At 33.3% G+C, this 22,165-nt stretch overlaps 1 protein-coding gene across 7 annotated transcripts in view; it reads left to right on the plus strand.

Annotated features, from left to right (window-relative positions):
* The window catches only part of LOC143252002 (uncharacterized), a 108,451-nt gene that overhangs the window by 5,091 nt on the left and 81,195 nt on the right, over positions 1-22,165 (plus strand). For 4 of the 7 annotated variants that reach the window (XM_076503494.1, XM_076503495.1, XM_076503499.1 and 1 more), the window contains exons 3-6: positions 12,686-12,757; positions 13,353-13,541; positions 16,681-16,752; positions 20,233-20,304. In XM_076503494.1, coding sequence (XP_076359609.1) covers positions 12,686-12,757; positions 13,353-13,541; positions 16,681-16,752; positions 20,233-20,304 — 405 coding nt within the window. The remainder of the gene's footprint in view (positions 1-12,685; positions 12,758-13,352; positions 13,542-16,680; positions 16,753-20,232; positions 20,305-22,165) is intronic. The other 3 variants (XM_076503496.1, XM_076503497.1, XM_076503501.1) reach the window with 1 other exon arrangement.

Below are 22,165 nucleotides of genomic sequence, written 5' to 3' on the forward strand. Positions count from 1 at the left end.
TACACTTGAAAAGAAATGTAAAAGCAGTATTTTGATTTCTTGGATAGTTTGAATGATACAAAATAGTTGGAATCAAAATTCAAATTACAAAATGTATTCACTGGCCATATGTTGTTTTCTTGACCTCCATTTTTATTGGATTTCCATTATTTGACTATCTAAACATTGAACATCTTTTATATCCTACTAACTAGGTACTGTATATAAGTACCTCATTCAGGTTAAGCAATCACTTTTTTTCTCAACAATGTAATTGGCCCATTTTTCCATCAGCAGGAGAGTTATACTTACACGCTATTTATGATGTGACTTTGAATGTAATTGGCATTTCTGTGGTTATCTTTTAATGTATGTTTATGCATTATTTTAAAAACTAATAAAAATGTACTGACAGGTATGAATTCCTAAATTAATGTTTCTACTACAGAGGTCAACAGATCTCTTCCGTCTCTGCTATCTAGTGTTTGTCAACAGTCATGTAAGGGGTCACTCTCATTTGAAGCTGTTTGTAGTATGATCTTTTGGAGATGGAGATGTATGTGAGGACTGAGGGTGTCATCTAGGGGTTCTGAGGTGACTTTTGTGAATGAGTTTGGAATTACTAGTAATAATTTAGACTAATTTTTTTCAGCTCCTTTTGTTAGGTCAGCATCAATAGAGAAACATTTTGATCAACCACCCCCAGCCATATTTCTTTAGTTGGTTACTTGGGTTTGTGAGGCTTTGAAAGTCTCTCCTGTTGCATTCGACAATAAGTGACTATTTGGTTAATTCATTCTCCTCCTGATATTGCTTTTCATGCTGGGAGCTTTGCCTCGTTCTCCAGTGTTTGTTATATCAGCATACTTTGGCTTATCACTGCTAGTAGGAAGTTTATTTTGATTCTCAATAGATTGATACCTTATGTACCTTTGGGGGATCTAGATTGGAGCCTTAATGATTTTCTCAGCCGTTTTCAAATATAAGTGTCATCTCTTTCTTTTGAGACAAATCTGTGTACTGGTAAGTCAGGTCTTTAACCCGTTAGAGATTTCATTTATTTTTAAATTCAAGTACAACTTAGTTATTAAACGTGATAAATTATGATGGCATTTTGCAGTTTTAATCAATCAATTTGTGTTTTTTGATTGTTCAAATGTGAGTGTGTGCGTGTGTGTATAAAACCTGAAAAAAAATTTCTTAAGACTTAGCTCCCTGCAACAAGCAGCAAAGGTTGTAACAAGAAGAGAGAATTGTTTACTTTATTTCTTTATTTACTGTTCTGTGTTTTAAGAAAAACAAGCTTAGGAACTTGTTTGTAAATAACAATAATATGCATGTGTATACAATTTATAATAATTGAAATGTGACTGTATTTATGAAATACCAGTCCACCAAAATACAGCCAAGATAGGTCATTCTCTGTGGGCGTCATTGTAATTTCTGTATTGTTAGTTAGGCATGCCTGAAAGGTTGGTATAATAATAATAAATTTATATAAATGTATAATGTTACGAAATTTAAGCTATTTAGTCTAAACATTTATTTTTCATTTTATAATCTGTAGTCATGCTATAACAGAAAAGCATAATTTATAGTAATTTCTTAATTTTATGTGATGGTTACGAGATCAGTCATATCAACTGAACACATTCAGATATTTGTTTGTGAAAATTGTGAAAAAAATAGTTTTTCTTCAGGAATGTTTGATAAAACTACTGGACATAAGGGTTTTGCAGGTGAAATTTTAAAATTTTGTGATGAATAAAAGTATTTTTAATCTTAAAATGAAAATTATTTTTCTTATTGGATAGGCAACATTCAAAAATGCAAAAGGTAGAAGAAAAACATTACTTAAAAAAACCTGTTAATTTTTAAAAATCTGATATCTTGCGTATGAAAGTATTGTAATGTTTACTAATAATCTGTCAAATTGTGTTAACTTTCGTTTTCTAATTTAGAACTAATAGAATGAAAATCATAAAAAGCACAGAATGGTTACAAGGTAGGCCCAATAGCCTGTTACCCCTGTGATCTCATTGATATTGTGTCTACTACCACATTGCTCTTACATCCTTTTGTCAGTGTTGCCTGTTTGGTTGTGTATCAAAGTCCTTACCTTTTAATGAGCTGATCTTCACATATATTTTAAAAGCCTGATTTGTAAATCGAAGACAGTTAAAATACTGTTGTTTAAAGAAGTCTTATTGCAAAATTCATTTTATTGGTCAGATAACTTTTTCAGTATGATGGGTTAAAGTGCACAAGTCATGATCTTTTAAAGTTTTATCATAATTTACTTAGCTTTTATACGAGTAAATGTCAGTAGAAGTAGCATTATTCGTTGACTGCCAAGTATTTCAGCTGCTGCAATACAACTCTAATGCTTCTTCATTTTGTAACTTTTCATGATGCCATTTTGGATCGAAAGTTAAACAATTTGCAAGTAGGTCAAATACATGTATGGTGCTGACATATAGCATTGAAGTTAGATATTACTGAGAATGAATTAACTCGTCCGTGGCACTGTGTTACCGATCAGCTTGGACGAGTTATCTCGTCTATGGCACTAAACAGGTTAATGAATAGTTTATTCATTTAAGTTATAAAATTATCTACCTTTTAATTTCTTAATTTCAGTGATCAACCTTAACTCCTTTATGTCACATGAGGTCTCTGGCTTTGATATCTCCCTTTCAGAATTATGTAAAAAAAAGTATGCTTCTGTGGTTTACAATTAAGTAGAAACACATAAAGAGCATATAATAACAATAATATTAAATATATATAAAATTTGAACCTCCTATCTTAGTTCACTAACATATTCAATTTGTAAATTTCACTTAATACAAATTATCTACATTATGTGTATTTGAGTGGCAGACATGTTTGTAACTATTATACAGGGTGGCCCGTAAGTCCCTACCCATCCATATGTTATGTTATATTCAATAATACTAATGATGAGTTGAAGGCAGCTGTTACTGTGGCATTTGGAACAATAACCCCTGTTATGTTGAGGAAAATGTCTCACAGAGCATGGCGTTGCATAATATTATGCAGAGAGAATGAGGGACAATACACTGGATACATAAGATATGGATGGGTAGGGACTTATGGGCCATCCTGTATTATAATATACAGGAATCTTAAGGCAGTTTGCTTACAAGAAAAAGCATGTTGAATAGTCATTGCATTTTGCAGGAACAGAGTTATAAACCTTACTTGGAAAGTCAGATGAATTAATAGTTTTGAACATTCTGTTTCAGTGCCTGATATATATTTTGAGTTCTAAAATTTATTTTAAAGCTTTGTGATTTTTTCATGAACTTAATAAGAAAAAAGTATGATTATGTAAGCAAATGGGTCTAAATGCTTAGTGAGTGCTAAATTTCTCATGTTTAATGTATATTTTTCAACAAAAATAATTAAAATATAAATAATCTTGTGAAGTTGGGTGACAAAAATGAATAATTACAGTTTTAAAAACTAAAGGTTACAAGCTTAGTCTTTTGTTTCTGTGTGTATGAATATGAATTCTTGCTTGACATTTCTTTTTAGTGTAGTAAAAATCATCTTTCTTGAAACATAGATAGTGAATGAGATAATAAAATTAAAAGAACATTAAATGATTAAATTTGGCAAGGTTTTTATAAAATATACAAAATTCAGATGAAATTTGAAATGATTAAATTTGAAACTTTCAAGACAATGGAATTGATACAGTATAATGTTTTACTGGAAAAACAACTTGATCATCATTTAGGAGGTTCTAAAAGTTATGTAAGTGAAATATAAAAATAGCTGTTTTTATTTCTTATGTGAAAATCACTTTTCAGACTTGCACATTATGTATTATAATTTATCTTGGACAAGTCTCTTATTTATTACGTAATGTACACTACGTAATACAATGCTAAATAGTTGAAAATGTTATTTTAGAATTTAGTTAAATGATGACTTTAAATTTATGATAGTTGCTAACAAGATTGATATGCACAATTTTCTTTCATAATAAATATATTTTAATACACAAACAATATAATTTGTATTAAAGGTTATTACAAATGATGATTTATATATAAAACATTTTACCAACAATGTTCAGTATTCTATCTGTTCTGGAACTGAACATTTAATCAATGATTCAGGTTCAAGACAAGTAAATTAAGTTTATGTTGACACAGAGATACACTTTGCTTGATGGGAATGCCATCTAGCTCTATTCTTGTTTGGCCTTACAAGGTTTACAAGCTTACTTTTCACAGAGAATGTCTTTGTAGAAATATTAACATCTAAAGTTAATTCTGTGAAGTGTAACAATTCGTAATGTTTGAAATCAATAAATGTTCCTGGTCAATTATCTGTAGTTTTCTAATTAATAAGCATTTATCACAATTATAACTTCCAAAGCTTATAATATATGGACCGCAGCAATTCAACAAAATTTTAAAGTATTTTTGCTAGTTGATTTATAATGTTTAGGTGAAATTCTTGAAAGTTCACTCAGCCAAACAATACTGGTAATCACAAGAATTTTACATATATCGTACATTGTTGATTCTTTCACTCAAGAATCTTCTACAGATTTAGAGAACAGGCAGGTTTTGTACAGTACACATTTAACAATGTATATTACATGTCTTAAACTGAAACAAACATAGATATTAAAATAAAATGTATAACAGTAAATTTGTTACACTCGGCTCAGTTTATTTCCAGAAACAGTTGATTAGGGTTTTAGCATCTTGTTTTGCTTCTGGTCATCATACCCTCAGATACTTGTTACATCTGCACATACTTTTCATGTGGCGTAGCTCTGATGCAAGATGTTTGTTTTAATGATTAAGCCATTTATTATCTGTTCTGGGTGACTCTTCTCTCTGACATTTTGATGCTCATCTCAGATATTTGTTCATTTTTAAACCCGTGACTTCATCTGGCCAAGGTTCATCAATTTGATTTTGTATTTATTATCCAATTTTGTCTCTTCCAGTACATATTCAATTTTGAACTGGAAGTTTAAAACCTTTTTCACATAAATAAATATTGATATATTTCATATTTTTAGGGATTTTTTGCTCTAATTTGTTTGGTGCCAGAGACAACAGAATGTTTGGACTGGTCTTTGGTATTTTCTGTTTCATTTGTTATCAGTGTTGTTGGATGACAAATGATTTCATAGACATTGACATGCACATTTTGATTCATCCACATTCTTACTCATACCTTTGTTTTCAACCTTGCAGAATGGTTTATATGGTTCACAGATTTGTGTTAGAGACTGGCAAATTATTTGATTATTATTATTAACATAAAAACAATAACAACAACATAGTTTCTCTTGTGACTCATTGCATGTGAATTTTTCTAGTCTGGACTTAAATGTCGCATATTCATCAGTGTTTTTCATAAGCAAAACTCTGCCCTTGAGCTCCTTGGAATTTGACAGCAATTGTTATCTGGTGATTGATGATAAAACAGCATATACCTTTCTTATTTTCTTGTGTAAGCCCTTGTGTAGTATTATAGATATCGGTGAAGGAACAACCTTTAGTGTCACGTCTCAAAACCAACAAGGATAGGGAACATCTGTTTTTATTATTATTTATTTATATTTTGATGCTCCCATTGCATTTCTTTCAGGTTATTGAGCCCATCCTAGGGGACTGCTTGGGTCTTTTTTGGCTGTTTTTGAGCACCTACTTACTTGGCCAGTTGTACTGGTTATTTGACTCCTTGGTTGTTTTCAGTATAGATAAATAGGAGCTACTATCTGAGGAGTATATCCATTCATAATAGTTAAAGGGTTTTTTGGGCTGAATAGAATGCCTTTTTTTCCATTGAGGTGCATTACCTCTTTTCATGTAAATAACTATTTTCTTTCAGTGCTGTACTCTGCATGCAGAAACACTTCGCATGACACCATCCTTGATCAACGTGGTTGAACTGTATATCACAATCAAGTCGTCCTGTGACAACTCTTCACCAATAGGAGCATGACACCCTCCTATCAAACTAGATTATACTGGACCATCACTTCTCATTTGGCTGTACTCTTTTCCTGTGTATGTTTTGTTTTTTTAACATTTCATACAAAGCTGATATATTTTTCCTACTTTACCAGATTTAAATAATTTAATTTTTCTTCAAACTCTTTGTTTCCACTTCAAAAATATTATCATTTACTCCAAGCACAATTAACCAAGCTTTAGGTGGCTGTACTTCACTGAGGAATTGTTAACTTTAATACACTGAGAGATTGATTGTTATATGAGTTGATCTTCTTTGGGTATCAAGTTTGATGTTTTTGTTGGATACTCCCTCAGTGTGGATTCCTGTATATGGTGAGGGGACATCCCAGGGAAGGTTCTGTTCTTTCAGTTTACCTCCTCTGGGATCTAAACATCCACTCACGTGTTTGTTGTGCGTGGCAACCAGTGAAGGGGAGGAGAGGTTCCTGGTGGTTGAGGAGTCCAATCCTAACACACCACTTTGGCCTTGAATTCCTGTAGATGGGCGGCTTTGGGGTGTGGTGTGGCCCCTCTTGGGTCGATCAGCTGGTCCACTCAGGCGAGGGTCAACGAAGTACCAGTGTTGGATGTTCTCAACAGGTGTTGTGGACATTATATTTGATGCTGGTGTTTGGGTATAGTGCTCACGAAACCCTGGCATTGCTGCAGTGTCTTTGTTTGACATTGTAGTGCATCCTCTCGTAGGGCTTCAAGGTGGGTGGGGTCAGTTGGCACAGAAGTTTCCCTTTCTTTATTATGGATACTCCAATTAAAAATCTTAATAAAATAGTGAAAAAACAGCCTATAGGTAAATGACCACGTCTTGAAGATTCTGAGCAGCAATCCTCACCATCCGTACCACCTGTTGTACTTCATTTTCTTATATTGCACTCACTTGCAGACAAACCTTTAGGGCAAATGTTTCCCTTTTTCATTAAGAAGGGACTAGAAGGACTTGCTGGCTCTTTAAAGTCAGTAAGGAATCTTCAATCTGGTGACATATTGGTGGAAACATCCACTTCTCAACACAGTGAACTCCCGTTGCGTTCAAAAGCAATTGGGGATATACCTATAGAGGTTACACCTCATGCTACTTTGAATTCATCACAAGAAATTATTGTTGAGAGGTATTTGAAGAACATCCCAGAGATGGAGATTCTCGTTGGTTTCTCCACCCGAGGAGTTTCTGCAGTGAAGCGTATCTCCACTCTCAAAGATGGAATTATGGTGCCGACCAATGCCCTCTTTCTGACATTTGTCATCACATCCGCTTGCCACCATCAAGGCAGGTTATCTTAATTGCAGAGTATGGCCATACATTCCAAACCCTCTCCGATGTTTCCAGGGCAATGGTTTGGTCACTCGAAGTCGTCATGTTGTGGTTCATTGACATGTGCTTGTTGCAGTGGCAAGGACCATGATGCCTATGAGTGTGAAATGGACTCTCATTGCATCAATTGCAATGACTCTCACCCATTTTACTTTTGTTCTTGCCCTAAATGGTTGGAAGAAAAAGAGGTGTATCATTTGAAAATGATTCATAACACTGCCTATCCTGAGGTTTGAAAATTGCTGTTCACCACCTCATCTCGGACGTATGCTGCTGCTCTTCATTCCACAGCTACTGTGGGAGTGCAGACGGAGCTCCCTGTGCCTCCTAAAGAATCATTTTCCAAACAAATGAAAAGTCTTTTGACCTTCATAGTTAAAAAAGTTGATGAATCAACTTCGACACCTATCTCTGTCCCTAATATACATTATACCAAACTCCAAGATCCACATCCTTTGGTTCCAGGTACAGGTATTTCCTCAGATCCATCTTCCTCTCTCACCCCAAGATGCAAAACAATCATTTGTTCTCAGTCTCTGGTATCCCCTTCCAACAACAAAGACCTGCCCAATTGACCCAGGGCAGGATCCATGGAGGTCAATAGACCTCCCCCAATTAAGGACAGAATGGAAAAAAAGACATGGTCATAAACAGAAGGGTTCTTTGCTGAATTCGCCTACACATAAATAAAAATGGCCACCCTGATGCAATGGAACTGTCGAGGTTTGCGGTCTAACCTGGATGACATCAAAACACTGATTGCTTCCTACCATCCTGTTTGTTTCTCCTTACAGGAAACATTTCTGAAACCTGCAGATGTAGTCACCATTCAGTGGTTTTCTTTACATAGAAATGACAGGCTGTGTGATGGACGAGTGCATGGAGGGGTGGCACTGTTGGTTGATCAGAATGTGCCCATCCTGTCTTTGCCATTCGACACACCCTTGGAGGCAGTAGCCATCCATGTTTCCTTGGTTTATACCATCTCTGTTTGTACTCTCTATCTGTCACCTGAAGAGACATATGATTAATCAGACCTTGATGCTCTCATTGAACAGTTGCCATCTCCCTTTTTCATCCTGGGGGACTTTAATGGACATTGTCCCCTCTGGGGAAGTGCTGATATTGATAGGAGGGGTTGCTCTGTAGAGCATATGCTCTCTTATCACAACCTTTTTCTTATCAATACTGGTTCTTCTACTTATTGCCATGTGCCTAGTCAGTCCTTTACTACTGTTGGTCTCTCATTTTGCTCCTTTTCATTATTTTCCAATTTTTCATGGAGGGTTAACAATAATCCACAAGATAGTGATCATTTTCCTATAATCTTGGGATAGACTGGCCGTGGTAAATTCCACCTGACCCCCAGATATATTGTGCTCTTATTCAATCGAAACTCGACTATGGATCACTGTTCTATGGCTCTGCCAGACCATCGGCCTTAATGATGCTAGACACTATTAATCATCAAGGACTTTGGCTCTGCACTGGGGCTTTCCGCACTTCCCCAGTTCAGATCTTATACATAGAGTCTCATGAACCTTCTTTGCACCTCTGCAGTTTGCAGCTGTCTCTACTATATGCTTCAAAACTTTGCTCCTTACCAAAGCATCCCAGCTGTGGTTGTGTTTTCCTTCCTCGATGGGTCATACTTTTTCAGACAAGACTGTCTGCCATTGCTCCTTTTGGCCTTCACGTTCAGGCGCAGTTGAATGAATTGGGTCTCTCCTTGGATAACATTGCAGAATCTATTGGTCAGCACATCCCACCATGGCTTATTGCAGTCCCCAAATGTGACATTTCTTTAAGTCATCTGAGAAAAGTAGACACTCCTGATTGGAAATACTGTCTGCTATTTGCTGAACATCTTTTGAACTATCCTTCCATTCCTATTTATACAGATGGTTTGAAATCAGGTGAATGTGTGGGCTTTGCCATGGTTTCTTTTGTTCAGTGGTTATACACAGAATCCCCTCTACAGCTTCTGTGTTCACTGTTGAACTGTATGCTATTTCTCTTGCCCTGGATCACATAGAAGCTATATATTCAAGGCTCAGTTCCGTGCCAGCTAGCAGTCAACTTGGAGTAAGCAATGTGGAAACAATGTATATGCATTGGGTTGAGAAAATATTTTACATAGAAGAGCGAACAACGTTTCGACCTTCTTCGGTCATCGTCAGGTTCTTTGTGAACGAGCCGTTTTTGCATATACATTTCTCTACAAGTGGGTTTTCTCGACATCACTGGTTAATGTGGAAACAAGCTTTTCGAAATAAATCCCTATCTTGGACTTTGGCCATCTTGTTACTGTAAGGTTCGGAAAGATTAAGTTGTTCTAACTAGACTACGCATTGGTCACAGTTTTTTAACTCATCGTTTTCTTTTATCTGGAACTGATGCACCAGTGTGTTGCGTAACACCTAGTTCACAATAAGCTACATTTTACTTTCTTGTCATCATTTTGATTCACAACAATGGCACCATTTTAAGCATATTTTCTCCTAAGGTTTGTCCATAACGTTAGACAGTGTTATTGGTAATGGTGACACTGTCCACCTTGGTAATGTTTTTAGTTTTTTAAAGGCCATTAATATTTTTAATGCCACTTAAGTTTTTAAATTTATACCTTACACCTTTTTAATGTTGCTCCCTTTTAAAAATCACAGTTCATCTCATTCAGTTTGAAATTAGAAACTGACTATAACATTAAATAACTCGAAACCAGGACTGGAAAGGCCAACTTCAGGTGACCGACAGTCGTTTTTTTACTTACCTGTTAATCTTCCTGGTGAGTTATGATTATTACAGTCATGCTATAGAAAGTCCTTTATAACTTGAATTACTCTAGTTTTTCTCTTGACGTTGTAGACTAGATGTAAACATTGGTTTTATGCTATTTATGTGTTTATTTATTTTTTAACTTTGTTTTGTTTTACCTTAATTTCCTTTTATGTATTTTACTGAATTTACTTTTACTTTTTTACTGGATGTTTGGCGCAGATAGCCTAGCTGCTTTGTGCCATAAAACACTAAATTAACCAACCAACCAATTTGTTGGATACCTTCCTCCTCCCTAGCTCTAAATTGAGGCAGTTGCCACCTTTGGTCGTGTCCTACAATTTTTTATTTTTGGGATCATCTGGGATCACAAACATTTCCTGTTTGTGACTTTCTTCAACCTCCCTTAACCTTTTAGTTAGGTTTGTGATTCAGTTGTCATAAGTTGTTCTAACTAGACTATGCATTGTAGTCTCCTTTTTCCTGTAATCAATTTCTGGTATCTTTACTTTGATCAGATACCTTTCCTTTTACCTGCATTGTATCCCCATTGTATGTTGGAGATACTTCTTCCAATGAACACTAGGAAGGACTACAGCTCGTGTTTATTTCCCATCATCTGCTTTGGGTAACTTTCTTTTTTGTCAGGGTAACAACTTCCACCTGGTACCATCCTTTATTCTTCACTGAGACTGTGATTGTGGAAGTTACTTTTTTTGTATATGTATTTCTTATTTTTCAGGGATATGTTTCTTTTTCCTTTATGGATCCCACTCTGTGACAAGTGGCTCCTGTCAATGTGCCACTTGAAATAGTCAAATCTGCACTATATGGCCAGGATGACTTGACAATTCTAATTTCTCTGACAATTAAATGGGGTGTTCCACAAGATTACTTGCATGTTTCTTCGTGATATATATTCTTCATTCATATGCCTGTCTCTAGACCTTACTGACCCATGAACTTTATGGGTAAAACAGAAGGATATAGCTGCTCATCCCTATCATACCTTAGATTGAATAAATCAGGTGGGGCTTGTTTTTCAAAATAGGGCTTTTGTAGTTTCATGCTGTACTGTTTAAATTGTTGGTGTTCCTCTGGACTCTTCATAACATTGCTAGTCACTGCAACAACATTAATTTTTAATGCTTTATATTTAAGACGTTGTATGAAATAAAATAATTTCTCGTTTTAGGTGAATTGTAAATGCAATTTTAACACAAACTCACTATTTTATGTCTATTTATCTGGAGTTTGATCCAGAAAGACAAGGTGTTTATTCAAGAAAAAATGTTGTTCATGGATATATATTTCATTTATAATCATTCCATGTTTTACACTGCTTTAAATCTAATTTCAAAAATTCCATATTCTGGGTAGTATGTTTTTTGTTCGTACACATTTAAATAAACCTAGCAGTATATAATGGATTTGTCTGTTGGAAACATACCATTTTTGTGCATATAGAATTTCACTTAATGCTACGTATGTGAAAACCTTTGGGCATGCACTTCATATGTGGGAAATTGAAGATTCAATCCTGTCTCTATCTACTTTCCTTTTTTTGATGAAACTGTTCATCTGTCAAATAATTTTACTACATATGTTCTATCCAAAGCTCAAGTTTATCCCCTAGTATATATATTATAGTATTAACTCATTTTGAATAAATATCAAGTTAACTTGCACAGAGTATGGAATCCTGTTAGTTTAATCACCAATTAGACATTCTGTATGTTGCTCATTTTCAATAGCAAAATAAATTTGGTAACCTACAGCAAATGTTGAGAGAAGTAAAAATTGATATATTATCAGGAAATGAAGCATGCACGTTTTTTTATATTGTTTGCAGTTTTGAAATATAGATTTTTATAATTTTCTGTGTGTTTAATGCATAATTATTAACATCTGGAATTTTAGCTAGAAAAAATGTGCATGTTTAGTCAAAAGAATCTAGACATAACCTTCCTTTTATATATATATATATCAGGATGAAATGTATGTTTGTTTGTACCTTAACTCCTCTGAGCCTATTGAGCCAACCTGAACCAAAATTTTTATGTAAATACCATGAACTACGAGGAATATCTTAAAAGGGTCACAACTGAACTTTACCCTATTTGTGATTTATAAAGCTTGTTGGTTAATTATAGCCTATTGAGTTAATATCAGTCTTGGCAGGTTGTTGCTTTAGACAATGTTGAATTTTCTAAAGGTATTGAAGGTCAAAATATGAAAGTGTTGGATTGTTTCTCAAACAACCATGCTTTTCTCATGGTCAGTGAGATGTAGTGTTCTTATTGGTGGGATTATGTCAAAATCATTATTTCTTTTGTAGATGGAAGCAAACTGTTTAAGAAGAAGCTTTGTTATAGTTACAAAATTTTGAGTTTGTTCAAGTTATTACCTTGAAATGTATGATTGCAATGAAACTTTCATCGTTGTAATTAAGTTTAAACGTTCTCCATCAGTTGATGGGTATTCCAGTTTGTATACATATATTAAAGTGTTAATATTTTAAAATAACAGCTAGACGTGTCGTGTTTTGATTGATGAACTAGTTGACTTGTTTGGAAAATTTCAGGTAGAGGAAGTTACTCAGCAGACATCAACAGAAACCACACTAGAAACAGAGAAAGAGACAACTCCACAGAATGTAAGAATTCTGTAAATTTGAATGCTGAGTATATATTTGTGCTTGTTACTGAAATACTTAAAGCTGATGCCAAATTGGCATCTTGATAAGTTCCAAGTACCTTATTTGCTAACTCAAAAATGTTTTTTGTTTCTGAGGAATTTTAACAATAAATTAAATGCATTTTGGCAAGGCACAACAGTTTAACGTTGTGGTGCTTGCTTTCACTAAGCTAGTTCTTTAAGTATCTTTAGTTTTGCCTTATTCGTATATTAAATTATGACAAAAACTTGTCATCCATCCACTATAAATCATTTTTAAACATTAATTAATTCAAAAGAAGGATTGTGATTGCTGTTATTTTGTTTTTTAGTGCTTGTTTTTATAAAGAAGCATGTGATTGTTAGTTTTTTTGTTCATCCAATGATTGAGCAGGTAATAACTTTAATTGCAAAATGAATGATTGTCATTAAATATTTGTACAGTTTTGTTTTATGCTAAAGTTACTAAAACTTAGAGTAATATTTTTTGTATGTGTGCAATTTGGACAACTGCAGCAAATACAGCAACATTTTTTATTTGAGTGACAAAGTTTTCTTGCATAATTTACATGTAGGTGGAACAGCAGTCAGAACTCACAAATAACCAGTCGTCTTTACAACCAGATCTTGAAAACACAAATAATGAGCTAACTTTGCAGTTAGATAATGAACTAACAAAAAGTGAGTTAGTTTTGCAATCAAATAGTGAACAAGAGAAATGCAAGTCATCTTTACAGGTGGACACAGAAAGACATGAAGAAAAGGTAGTGTTATGTGAAACTTTTTTAATGCTATAATACATAAGCTTGAAAGGTTGATTGTCCTTTTTAGTATATCAGCAGTAGTGGTCAAAATAAATGGGAAACTGTTAAGTTTACAGTATTGATATTGAAGTATTTAGGATACTTAGGATTGTAATAACTTTAATAATTTAAAAACATTGATTGTACTGTTTTGTATGTCTTTTTTTGCCTTTTAATGCAGAAATAATATGATTGGGCATTGCTTCTCCAAGGAATTTGTATATTTCCAAAATTTTATGTTGTTTACAATATTCAGTAATTCACTTGAAAACATTTTTCTTGCATGATATGTGATTTGAGCTTTCAGTATGGCTCATATTTTTTATGTTGGATTTATTATCTAATGGATTACCAGGGTAATGTGGCATACCTATCCATTTTTGTTACAAAAATCCTTTCACGGCTTTTGAGGTGTAATAAGGTCTCAAGCTTTTTTGAAATACCAATTTACTCCTATGCCACTTAGAAGCAGAGGTGAACATTTTTTTTTTTTTCAGTGTTAGGTCTTTATGACATGTGAAGCAAAGCTCTTTTCTTCTGTAGAAAGGTAAATAATACTACTCCCCCCGACACACTTTTTTTTCTTTTACATATGCTGATCAAGCTCTACAAACGTAATATTGGGACTCATCATTGAATGTTGCATGAAAAAATCAGTTGAAAGAATGTGCAGTTAAAGAAACATTTACATGACTTTGAGAGTGTTGATAAATGAATACACTTTGAAGTATTGTGTGCTTCTGTTTTGTTCCAAGACAAAATATGAGATGTGGATCATATAAACAATAAATAAATGATGGTGCTCCATATTTAAGTTCCAGTTGACAAGATCAATTTGTCCTACTTGAAAAATTTACTTTATATTATTTAAATGCATTGTGTTTAATTTTAACTTTGCAAAAATTTTAAATTTAATTTTTTTCCAGTAGTCCATCATGTAGTCCTTTTATTTCTTTGCCCGAAGGAGATGCTTAGTTCACATCTTCAGTAAATAGTTTTTTGGAAGCTGTCATGGCCTCTGTCTGAGTTAAGGGAATATGATTAAAACTGGTATCTTATTTATTTTTTGCCACTACTGTATTTATAAATATTTGTTTGAAGTTCACATGTGAGATTTTGCAAATAGGTTACTCAAATACAGTTATACATAAAAATGGGCAATTAGTAGAACTTGCTAATTAATCAATTCTTACACACATTAATTGGTTACTTTTATATTATTAGTTATTCTTACATGAGATTTGGATAGTTGGAATAACTGAAAATAGTAATAATCAGAAACACAAAATTTGATTAGTTGATTATTTTCACGAGTCCTGAAACTGATTAAGCTGAACAAAGTAACCAAAAGTAATATTGAGGAATCATAACATCAATATTTGGATTACTTGGATAGTTAAAATGTATGGAAGCAGTAATTTTGATTAGTAGGTTGTTTTAAATGAAACTGATTGATATACATAGCTAAGGAGCTAATTGCCCATTTTCTATTATGCATGATTTTATAACTAGGATCTTTATCACTTCTCATAACTTTATCTACTTTGCTCATGTATGTTTTGTCAGAAGAATAAAAGAAATATGTTGATGCTCTTTTTATGAGCAATAATTGTTTAAAAATTAGGGTATAAGATCATGACAATAGAGAAAGCTCTGGGGGACAAAACTGCTATAGTAAAAACAAAATGAGAATCAACAGGTTTGTAAAAAATAAAACAGATATTTCCAGCAAGATAGAGTAGACTGAAGCTTTAAGTAACGTATGCAGACCAACAAACTGTATACATCCTTACCTTTATAACAGAAGAAACCTTGACAACATGCTTAAAAACATTCTATATGACTGTAAACACTGCTGGAGCTTAATCATTCATGTAAATACCCAGCTGTTGAGTTTTAGATATAGAGCCTAACCAATCAACATCATATCCTAATATGTTACATACTGGCAGAAATGTTGCTCACCACTTCATTTGGAATTTGATCTTATCCCTGCAAGGATGTTTGTTCTCAGCAGTTGTCTTGGATATAGATCTGAACTAGTCAACGTGATTCATCACCTATGTATATAATGCATATATATATATATATATATATCTGTGTATGGATGCACTGGGCTAATGAGGACTCTTCTACAGTAGGTGTCTGTGACTTGTTGGCAATAAAGTGAGAAATCGATGAAACAGTATTCACTCTACTTGTTTTCAAAATAATATATATAAATTAGGAACTAGTTAAACATCTGTACAGCAACTTCTTTATTTTATAGAGATCATAGGAGTATCATTAACACTATGGTTTTCTTTTTGTCAGAAGTCTACTTAGGCTTATTCAGTAGCTTTAGAATTTCAGTTGACAAGTAAAATTGATTTTCTCTAGTAATGTCATTAAACTGTCTGGGTATACTTTATTTACTTTATTTCCAAGTTACAACAGTTGTATCCTGTACTTCTAAAATGTATGCCTTTTCTCTCTCTGTATTTCTGAGAATTGTCTGTCGACATGTTGAAATGTTGGTCTGACTTTTTTGAATTTTTGTTAAATTTTCCTCTAAGTTCATAATTTCTTCAAAAACATTTTTAACCATTCATAGACCATGACATCTTCTGATATCATGCCTACATATACTTGTATGCCTTTTCATGTTAAAAAGTGGGCTGAGACAGACTGACCATTTTAAGGCTTATGGTGTATGAAAAGATTCTGCACATTGAGGGTAGCACTGAATGAGAATAGGTACATGTGTGATAAGGTATGAATGAAAAATATATTTTCAGTATAGGAAGATAATTTTGTGCTTTCTCGTTGGCTTTTTTGTATAGTCATAATTATTTTATTTTTATCACTATAGTATGAGGGCAAAAGTAGCTTCACTTTAATTTGGAAATTTGCTTCATATTGTATTTGATCTTGTTCATTTGTTGCAATATTTTATTAGCTTACTTTATAATGTTGAGGGGAAGATTGTATGAAGTATTGCATTATAGCTGTTTGATTTATTTCACTGTTAAGGTAATTTTATTTTGCTTTATAATTTAATAATTGGCAAGGAAAGAAATAATGCATGATGTGATAGTTATTCATCTTGTTGCACGGTTAGGAAGAACAAGAATCGGAACAATTAGATAACCAAAATACCCCCCAACTTGAAAGTGAACAACCTGTTATTGAGGTAAGAAGTTTTAATTTCAGTAAATACATTGTTTTAATGACTTTTTTAGATTGCTTATCTTGAAACAATGATTGAAAAAGTTAATGTAGCTGTCTTCAAAAATAATTTATTTTAAATTATTCAAAGCAACAAAGAGTTAAAATGTGATGAAACATCACAGTTGATCTCAATTAAATTTTAAATTAGGAACTAGATAAAGAGATTTTTTTTTCTTTTTTGTACAATGAAAGGTAAAATCCTTATTTTCAGGTACAGCTGAGTAGTTTTGGTAATGCAATTATCATCAATCAGTCCATATGCTGATATTAGTTACAATAGTTTATTGTAACTAATAATAAAGTTTTTACCTGTCTTTATGCCAAAAACTGTCTGTTATCCTGTTTTTACTTGTAATCTAGTGGAACAGTATGCCAGAAAATTATGATATTGTACATTAACTTCCCTCACATGCATAGCTATTGTTGTTTACTACTGCTATTTTCTTTCAAAAATGTTTTCATATTCCACAGCTCTTGAACTTCCATTTACCCCATCAACGTGGTTCTCTGCGTTTTGCATGTAAATCATCATATAACAGCTCTTCACAAATAGAAGAATGACACACCTTCCTGATGCATGTAATTCCCTCTATTTGAACTGAACTATCATTTCTGGTTAGATAGTGATTTAGTGCAGACATTTTTCATTTGGGCTCTCCTTATATGTTCATTCATTTTTATCTAAAGTAGTGATTTAACCTATTCTGTAACTACAGTTGGTTTATTGTAGTATTTTGCCTTAATAATTTACCTTCGTTAACATTTTTTCTTTCAGTTTCATATGAAGTCTAAACTTTGTGTTACAACTTCTGATATTCTTACAATTGCTTCAAGTTCTATCTATTATCCAGGCTTCAGGTTGAGAGATATCTTGGCTGCAGATTTTTAGCTGTCTTTTAAAGGTGATTCATCATTATAAGATATTACTCTCTTTTTTTTTTTTTCCTTTTTCTGATAGTGTTGGGATTGCACAATCCCAATCATGATGACAAAGATTTTTACAGCTTTTTATCTTCATCTAACTATGAAGAACTTTTCATCTGTTTCTTTTCCCTGTCCACATTGTCTTCTGTACTAATATTATTCCCAATACCTTAATATCCTGCCATCAATCAGAGCTTTTGTAGATTCTTCTATCACAGAGAGCTGTTGAGCCTGTCAGCTAGCCTTCACCATGTTTTTACCACAAACTGTTTGTTATTCCTGAAAATACCAGGAACTAGTGTCATGTGATCACTGTGTTCTTCCTCAACTAGTTTTTGTATCCTTCATTATCTAATTTACAGTGAAATCCTTTCTTACATAAAGGTTTGTTTTTTTTTTCTTCAGGACTGTGGATGACCAAGGTAGATGTTTTGAATGCTTGTCTCCATATTCTTTTTTTCTCATCAGTCCAGATGCCACCTTCAATTTGTTCACAGTGGTGTTGTGTATCAGTTTTCTGCTTTGCCTTTCAGGCTTGATTTGCCAAGTGTGTATTTTGTTAGGTGAGTTAAGCCTTTGCCCAGCTTCTGCATGCTTAAGGGTTGCACTTACACCACTACTTTGTCATCTGGCTTCTCAACACACACATTTGCTGCTGTCAGAAGCAACTCATGTTGTTTAGATTCAAAAGTTGAAGTATTTCCTCATGTATATCAAAATCTTATCTACTTGCATGTATATCTCAACAGCTGCCTTAGTCAGGCCTAACCATCTCCACTTCACCTCTCTTTCTGCACATTATATCCTGTCCCTTTTGGGGGCTTAGGCTTCTATAGAAGCCCTTATACCTTTGGGTTAAGCACATAAACATTAGTTTTAGTGGACTCTGTCCAACCAACAGAATTATACTTGGGATTCTTTAGTGGAGTACAAAGTTGATGTTGTTCTCCAGATTTTTTTACAGAAGAACAATGATTTGGAAAAAATCCATCATACTGCAGTTTACCCCTCCGATTGGGTTCCTTCATTTTACCATCACATCCCAATGAGTGGTTTTGGATTAGAACTGGAGAATAGTCCATTGTGTTGGTTGCTTCCTCATCATGGTTCCATTTTGTAGTTTTTGCCTCATCATATCCAACTTCGTGTGGGTACTGGGAGTTGATGTTAAACACATCTGTACTCTGGCTTTTGTGCTATCTTATCCTGAGGATGATATTATTTTGGGAAAAGGTTCTCCTCTTCATACTCAATGTAAGAGAGTTTCACTACCTAAGGCTGATGGTGTACAGTGAGGTCACTATTTGATTGAGTTGAGAATGATGTGACCTGTCGTATTGGCATGTCCATGCATTCTGTCATTTGGACATTGAATTCTTTGATGAATGGGTAGTTGTGCATTTGCATGTTTCTTAGATCATAAATTCATTCTGCTCAACATAAGGTGAAGATAGTGTGCACCCTCAACCTTCCACACTTCAGAGGTTGTATTTTTGATGGTACATGGTTTTTGGCTGTAGTTGAATAGCCACATGTGGTTCGTTGTAACCTAGCCTCTCTACGCTTTGATGCACATCCATCTTAGCTATCCCCACATTCTTGTCTGGAGATAGTTGTTTCAGTTTTTCTTCATTGGGAGTGAGATTCGGGTGTACTGTAGTTCAGATTCAAACCCACCCAGTTTTTATCACACTTGTGGTTGTGTTCCTCTCGCTTTCTGCTTGTGATGTGACACCTGTTTCCACACTGATTGCAGAATATACCTAGTAAAAAAGTGGTGCAGTCTCCTATATGTGTTCCTCTCCCAATAGAGATCATGCTTTGTGAGCATTCTTTGGATGCTTTTGAAGGATACTTCTTTTTATTCTTTGAACTGGTTTTCTTCCTATTCAATGTGGGATTCTTGCTGTATTAAAAATATATATTGCAATGTTTGCTTCATTCCTATTGCACTTCTCACTTTAAACCTGTTTCATTTTTTGTCTAATCTTAAAGTGATAGTTCAGTTGAATTGGATGGAGGGAGTAACATGTCAGGAGGGTATACAGTGACACCTTATATTTGAGATGCAGTGAATCTTGTTGAATGTGTGGTATGTTGGATTCCAAGGCTTGTGGTATATGAAAAGCTTCTGCACATTGAGGATGGCACTAAATGAGAATAGCTACATATGTGAGGAGGTATGAATGGAAAATATATTTTCAGTGTAGAAAAATAACTTTTGTGTTTTGCTTTTTTATATTCATTATAATTTTATTTTTATCACTGTAGTATTATGGCAAAAGTAGCTTCACTTTAATTTGGAAATTTGCTTCATATTTTATTTGATCTTGTTCATTTGTTGCAATATTTTATTAGCTTACTTTATAATGTTAGAGGAATATTATATGAATTATTGCGTTGTAGCTGTTTGATTTATTTTACAGTTTTACTGTTTTATTTTGCTTTATAATTTAATAATTGGCAAGAAAAAAAATAATGCATGATGTGATAGTTATTCATCTTGTTGCATGGTTAGGAAAAACAAGAATCAGAACAATTAGATAACCAAAATACCCCCCAACTTGAAAGTGAACAAATTGTTATCAAGGTAAGAATTTTTAATTTGAATAAATATATTGTTTTAATGACTTTTTTTTAGATTGCTTATCTTGAAGCAATGATTGCAAAAGTTATGTAGCTGTCTTCAAAAGTATTTTAAAGTATTCAAATCACTAAATAGTCGAAATATGATAAAACATCACAGTTGATCTCAGATGTTTTTGTTAAATTTTAAATTATGAACTGGATTAAGAGAACTATTTTTTTTTGGTACAGTGAAAGGTAAAATCACAAGTTTTAAGTACAGCTGAATAGTTTTGGTAATGCAGTTACCATCAATGAATCCTAATAGTTGACTGTAACTAATAATAAAGTATTTACCTGTTTGTTATCATGTTTTTACTCATTATCTAGTGGTACAGTATTCCAGAAAAGATATTAACAGCTACATAATTTAAAATAAATGATTTTTTAAAGAATTATATTTCAGATGTGTTCTCTATTTCCAAAATAGCTTTTTGTTGTTGAGTGCTAGTGTATCAAATATGGTTGTTTTTTGTTTTTTTTCTCTCTGGGTACATTTCAGGTTAAAAAAATATGCATACATAAATAAAAATATAAATGTTCCAAAGAATGTTTGTTTCAGGAGAAAAATTAATGTTAGAATTTAATACAAAGTAACAGAGGATAGTAGAAACTAAAAGAAAATTTGATAATTTTTTTTTAAATATAGGACAGTGTAGATTATTTTGGAATATTGAGAATTTCTAGCAAAGCCAAAAGTGGAGGTTTGTAGATATTCTGTGCGAACAAAAGGCAGAAGAATTTCGAAACGCCATTCTCTATACTTGTGTCTCCACAACAGGCAGTTGCCATCCATTCTACAAAGTTTCTTCATGAATACTCTGCCTAAACAGTCTATCAGAGAGATAGGAGATAGATTTTTCGAAGTATCAAATATTTAAAGAAAGTGTTCATAGTTTATAATGTGAATGACAATGCTTTCTCATACAGTAAAATACAGAGTATGGTAGGCAAGTGATCATATATTTGTATGTGTGACTAGCAAGGGTGATGAAGATTTCATTTGGTAATATGCTATTGCTAGTATATGTTCTTTTTACCTGTAATTTAAGTAAGCACATAAGAGAATCACAGAAAGAGTGTGTTTAAGAGCAAAATTGTAGCACAAGTTAACTCTCATTTTAACCTTTTCAAAATAGATACTTTAAATATAAACCTATGCTCCACTGTCCTTTTACACAATTTGCTCACTATTGAACTTAAACAACTTCTTAAATAAATTACGGCCAAACAGTACATTTAAAAATGAAATTTAAAGTTAACGTGTAAGTTTTAAAGAACTTGTTGTCAGAAAGGAAAACTACATAAAAATACACAACTACCAGCATTCAAAAGTGAGAACTTTGAAAAGTCTCTTATTAAAATTATTAGAAGTCTACATAAACACTGTTTAAGTTCAGTGACACTAATTTTGTTTTTGTAAATAAAAATCTACTTCAACCCCTTTAAAATTTATGAAGGTGAAAAGTTTGTCAACTTTGTGGTATATTATGTTTGAAATTTGTGGGAAATTTACTGGACTTTTAAGTACAAGTTGCTATTCAAGGTCTCATCACTGTTTTAAATATGGCAATGAAGTTGAATTTTTGACACAAGAAAACAGTGAGTAGTATCTTTTAGATCTATTAGCCAATGGTCAGTGACTGTCATAGACAAGTCTTTCCACGGTTGGTGTCTTATTTGACAACAAGAATAATTCAGCATACTGACTAAAAAGCTTGTTGTTATTCCTTTGACAGAATGAGATGAGAAGACACCTAATTTTTACTTAACCCAGATAAACCCTGTGGAAAAAAGATAAAATTTCAAGCTCACGTGAGCATTGC

Source organism: Tachypleus tridentatus, chromosome 6 (genome assembly GCF_004210375.1).
Source record: "Tachypleus tridentatus isolate NWPU-2018 chromosome 6, ASM421037v1, whole genome shotgun sequence".
NCBI classification, from domain to species: domain Eukaryota; kingdom Metazoa; phylum Arthropoda; class Merostomata; order Xiphosura; family Limulidae; genus Tachypleus; species Tachypleus tridentatus.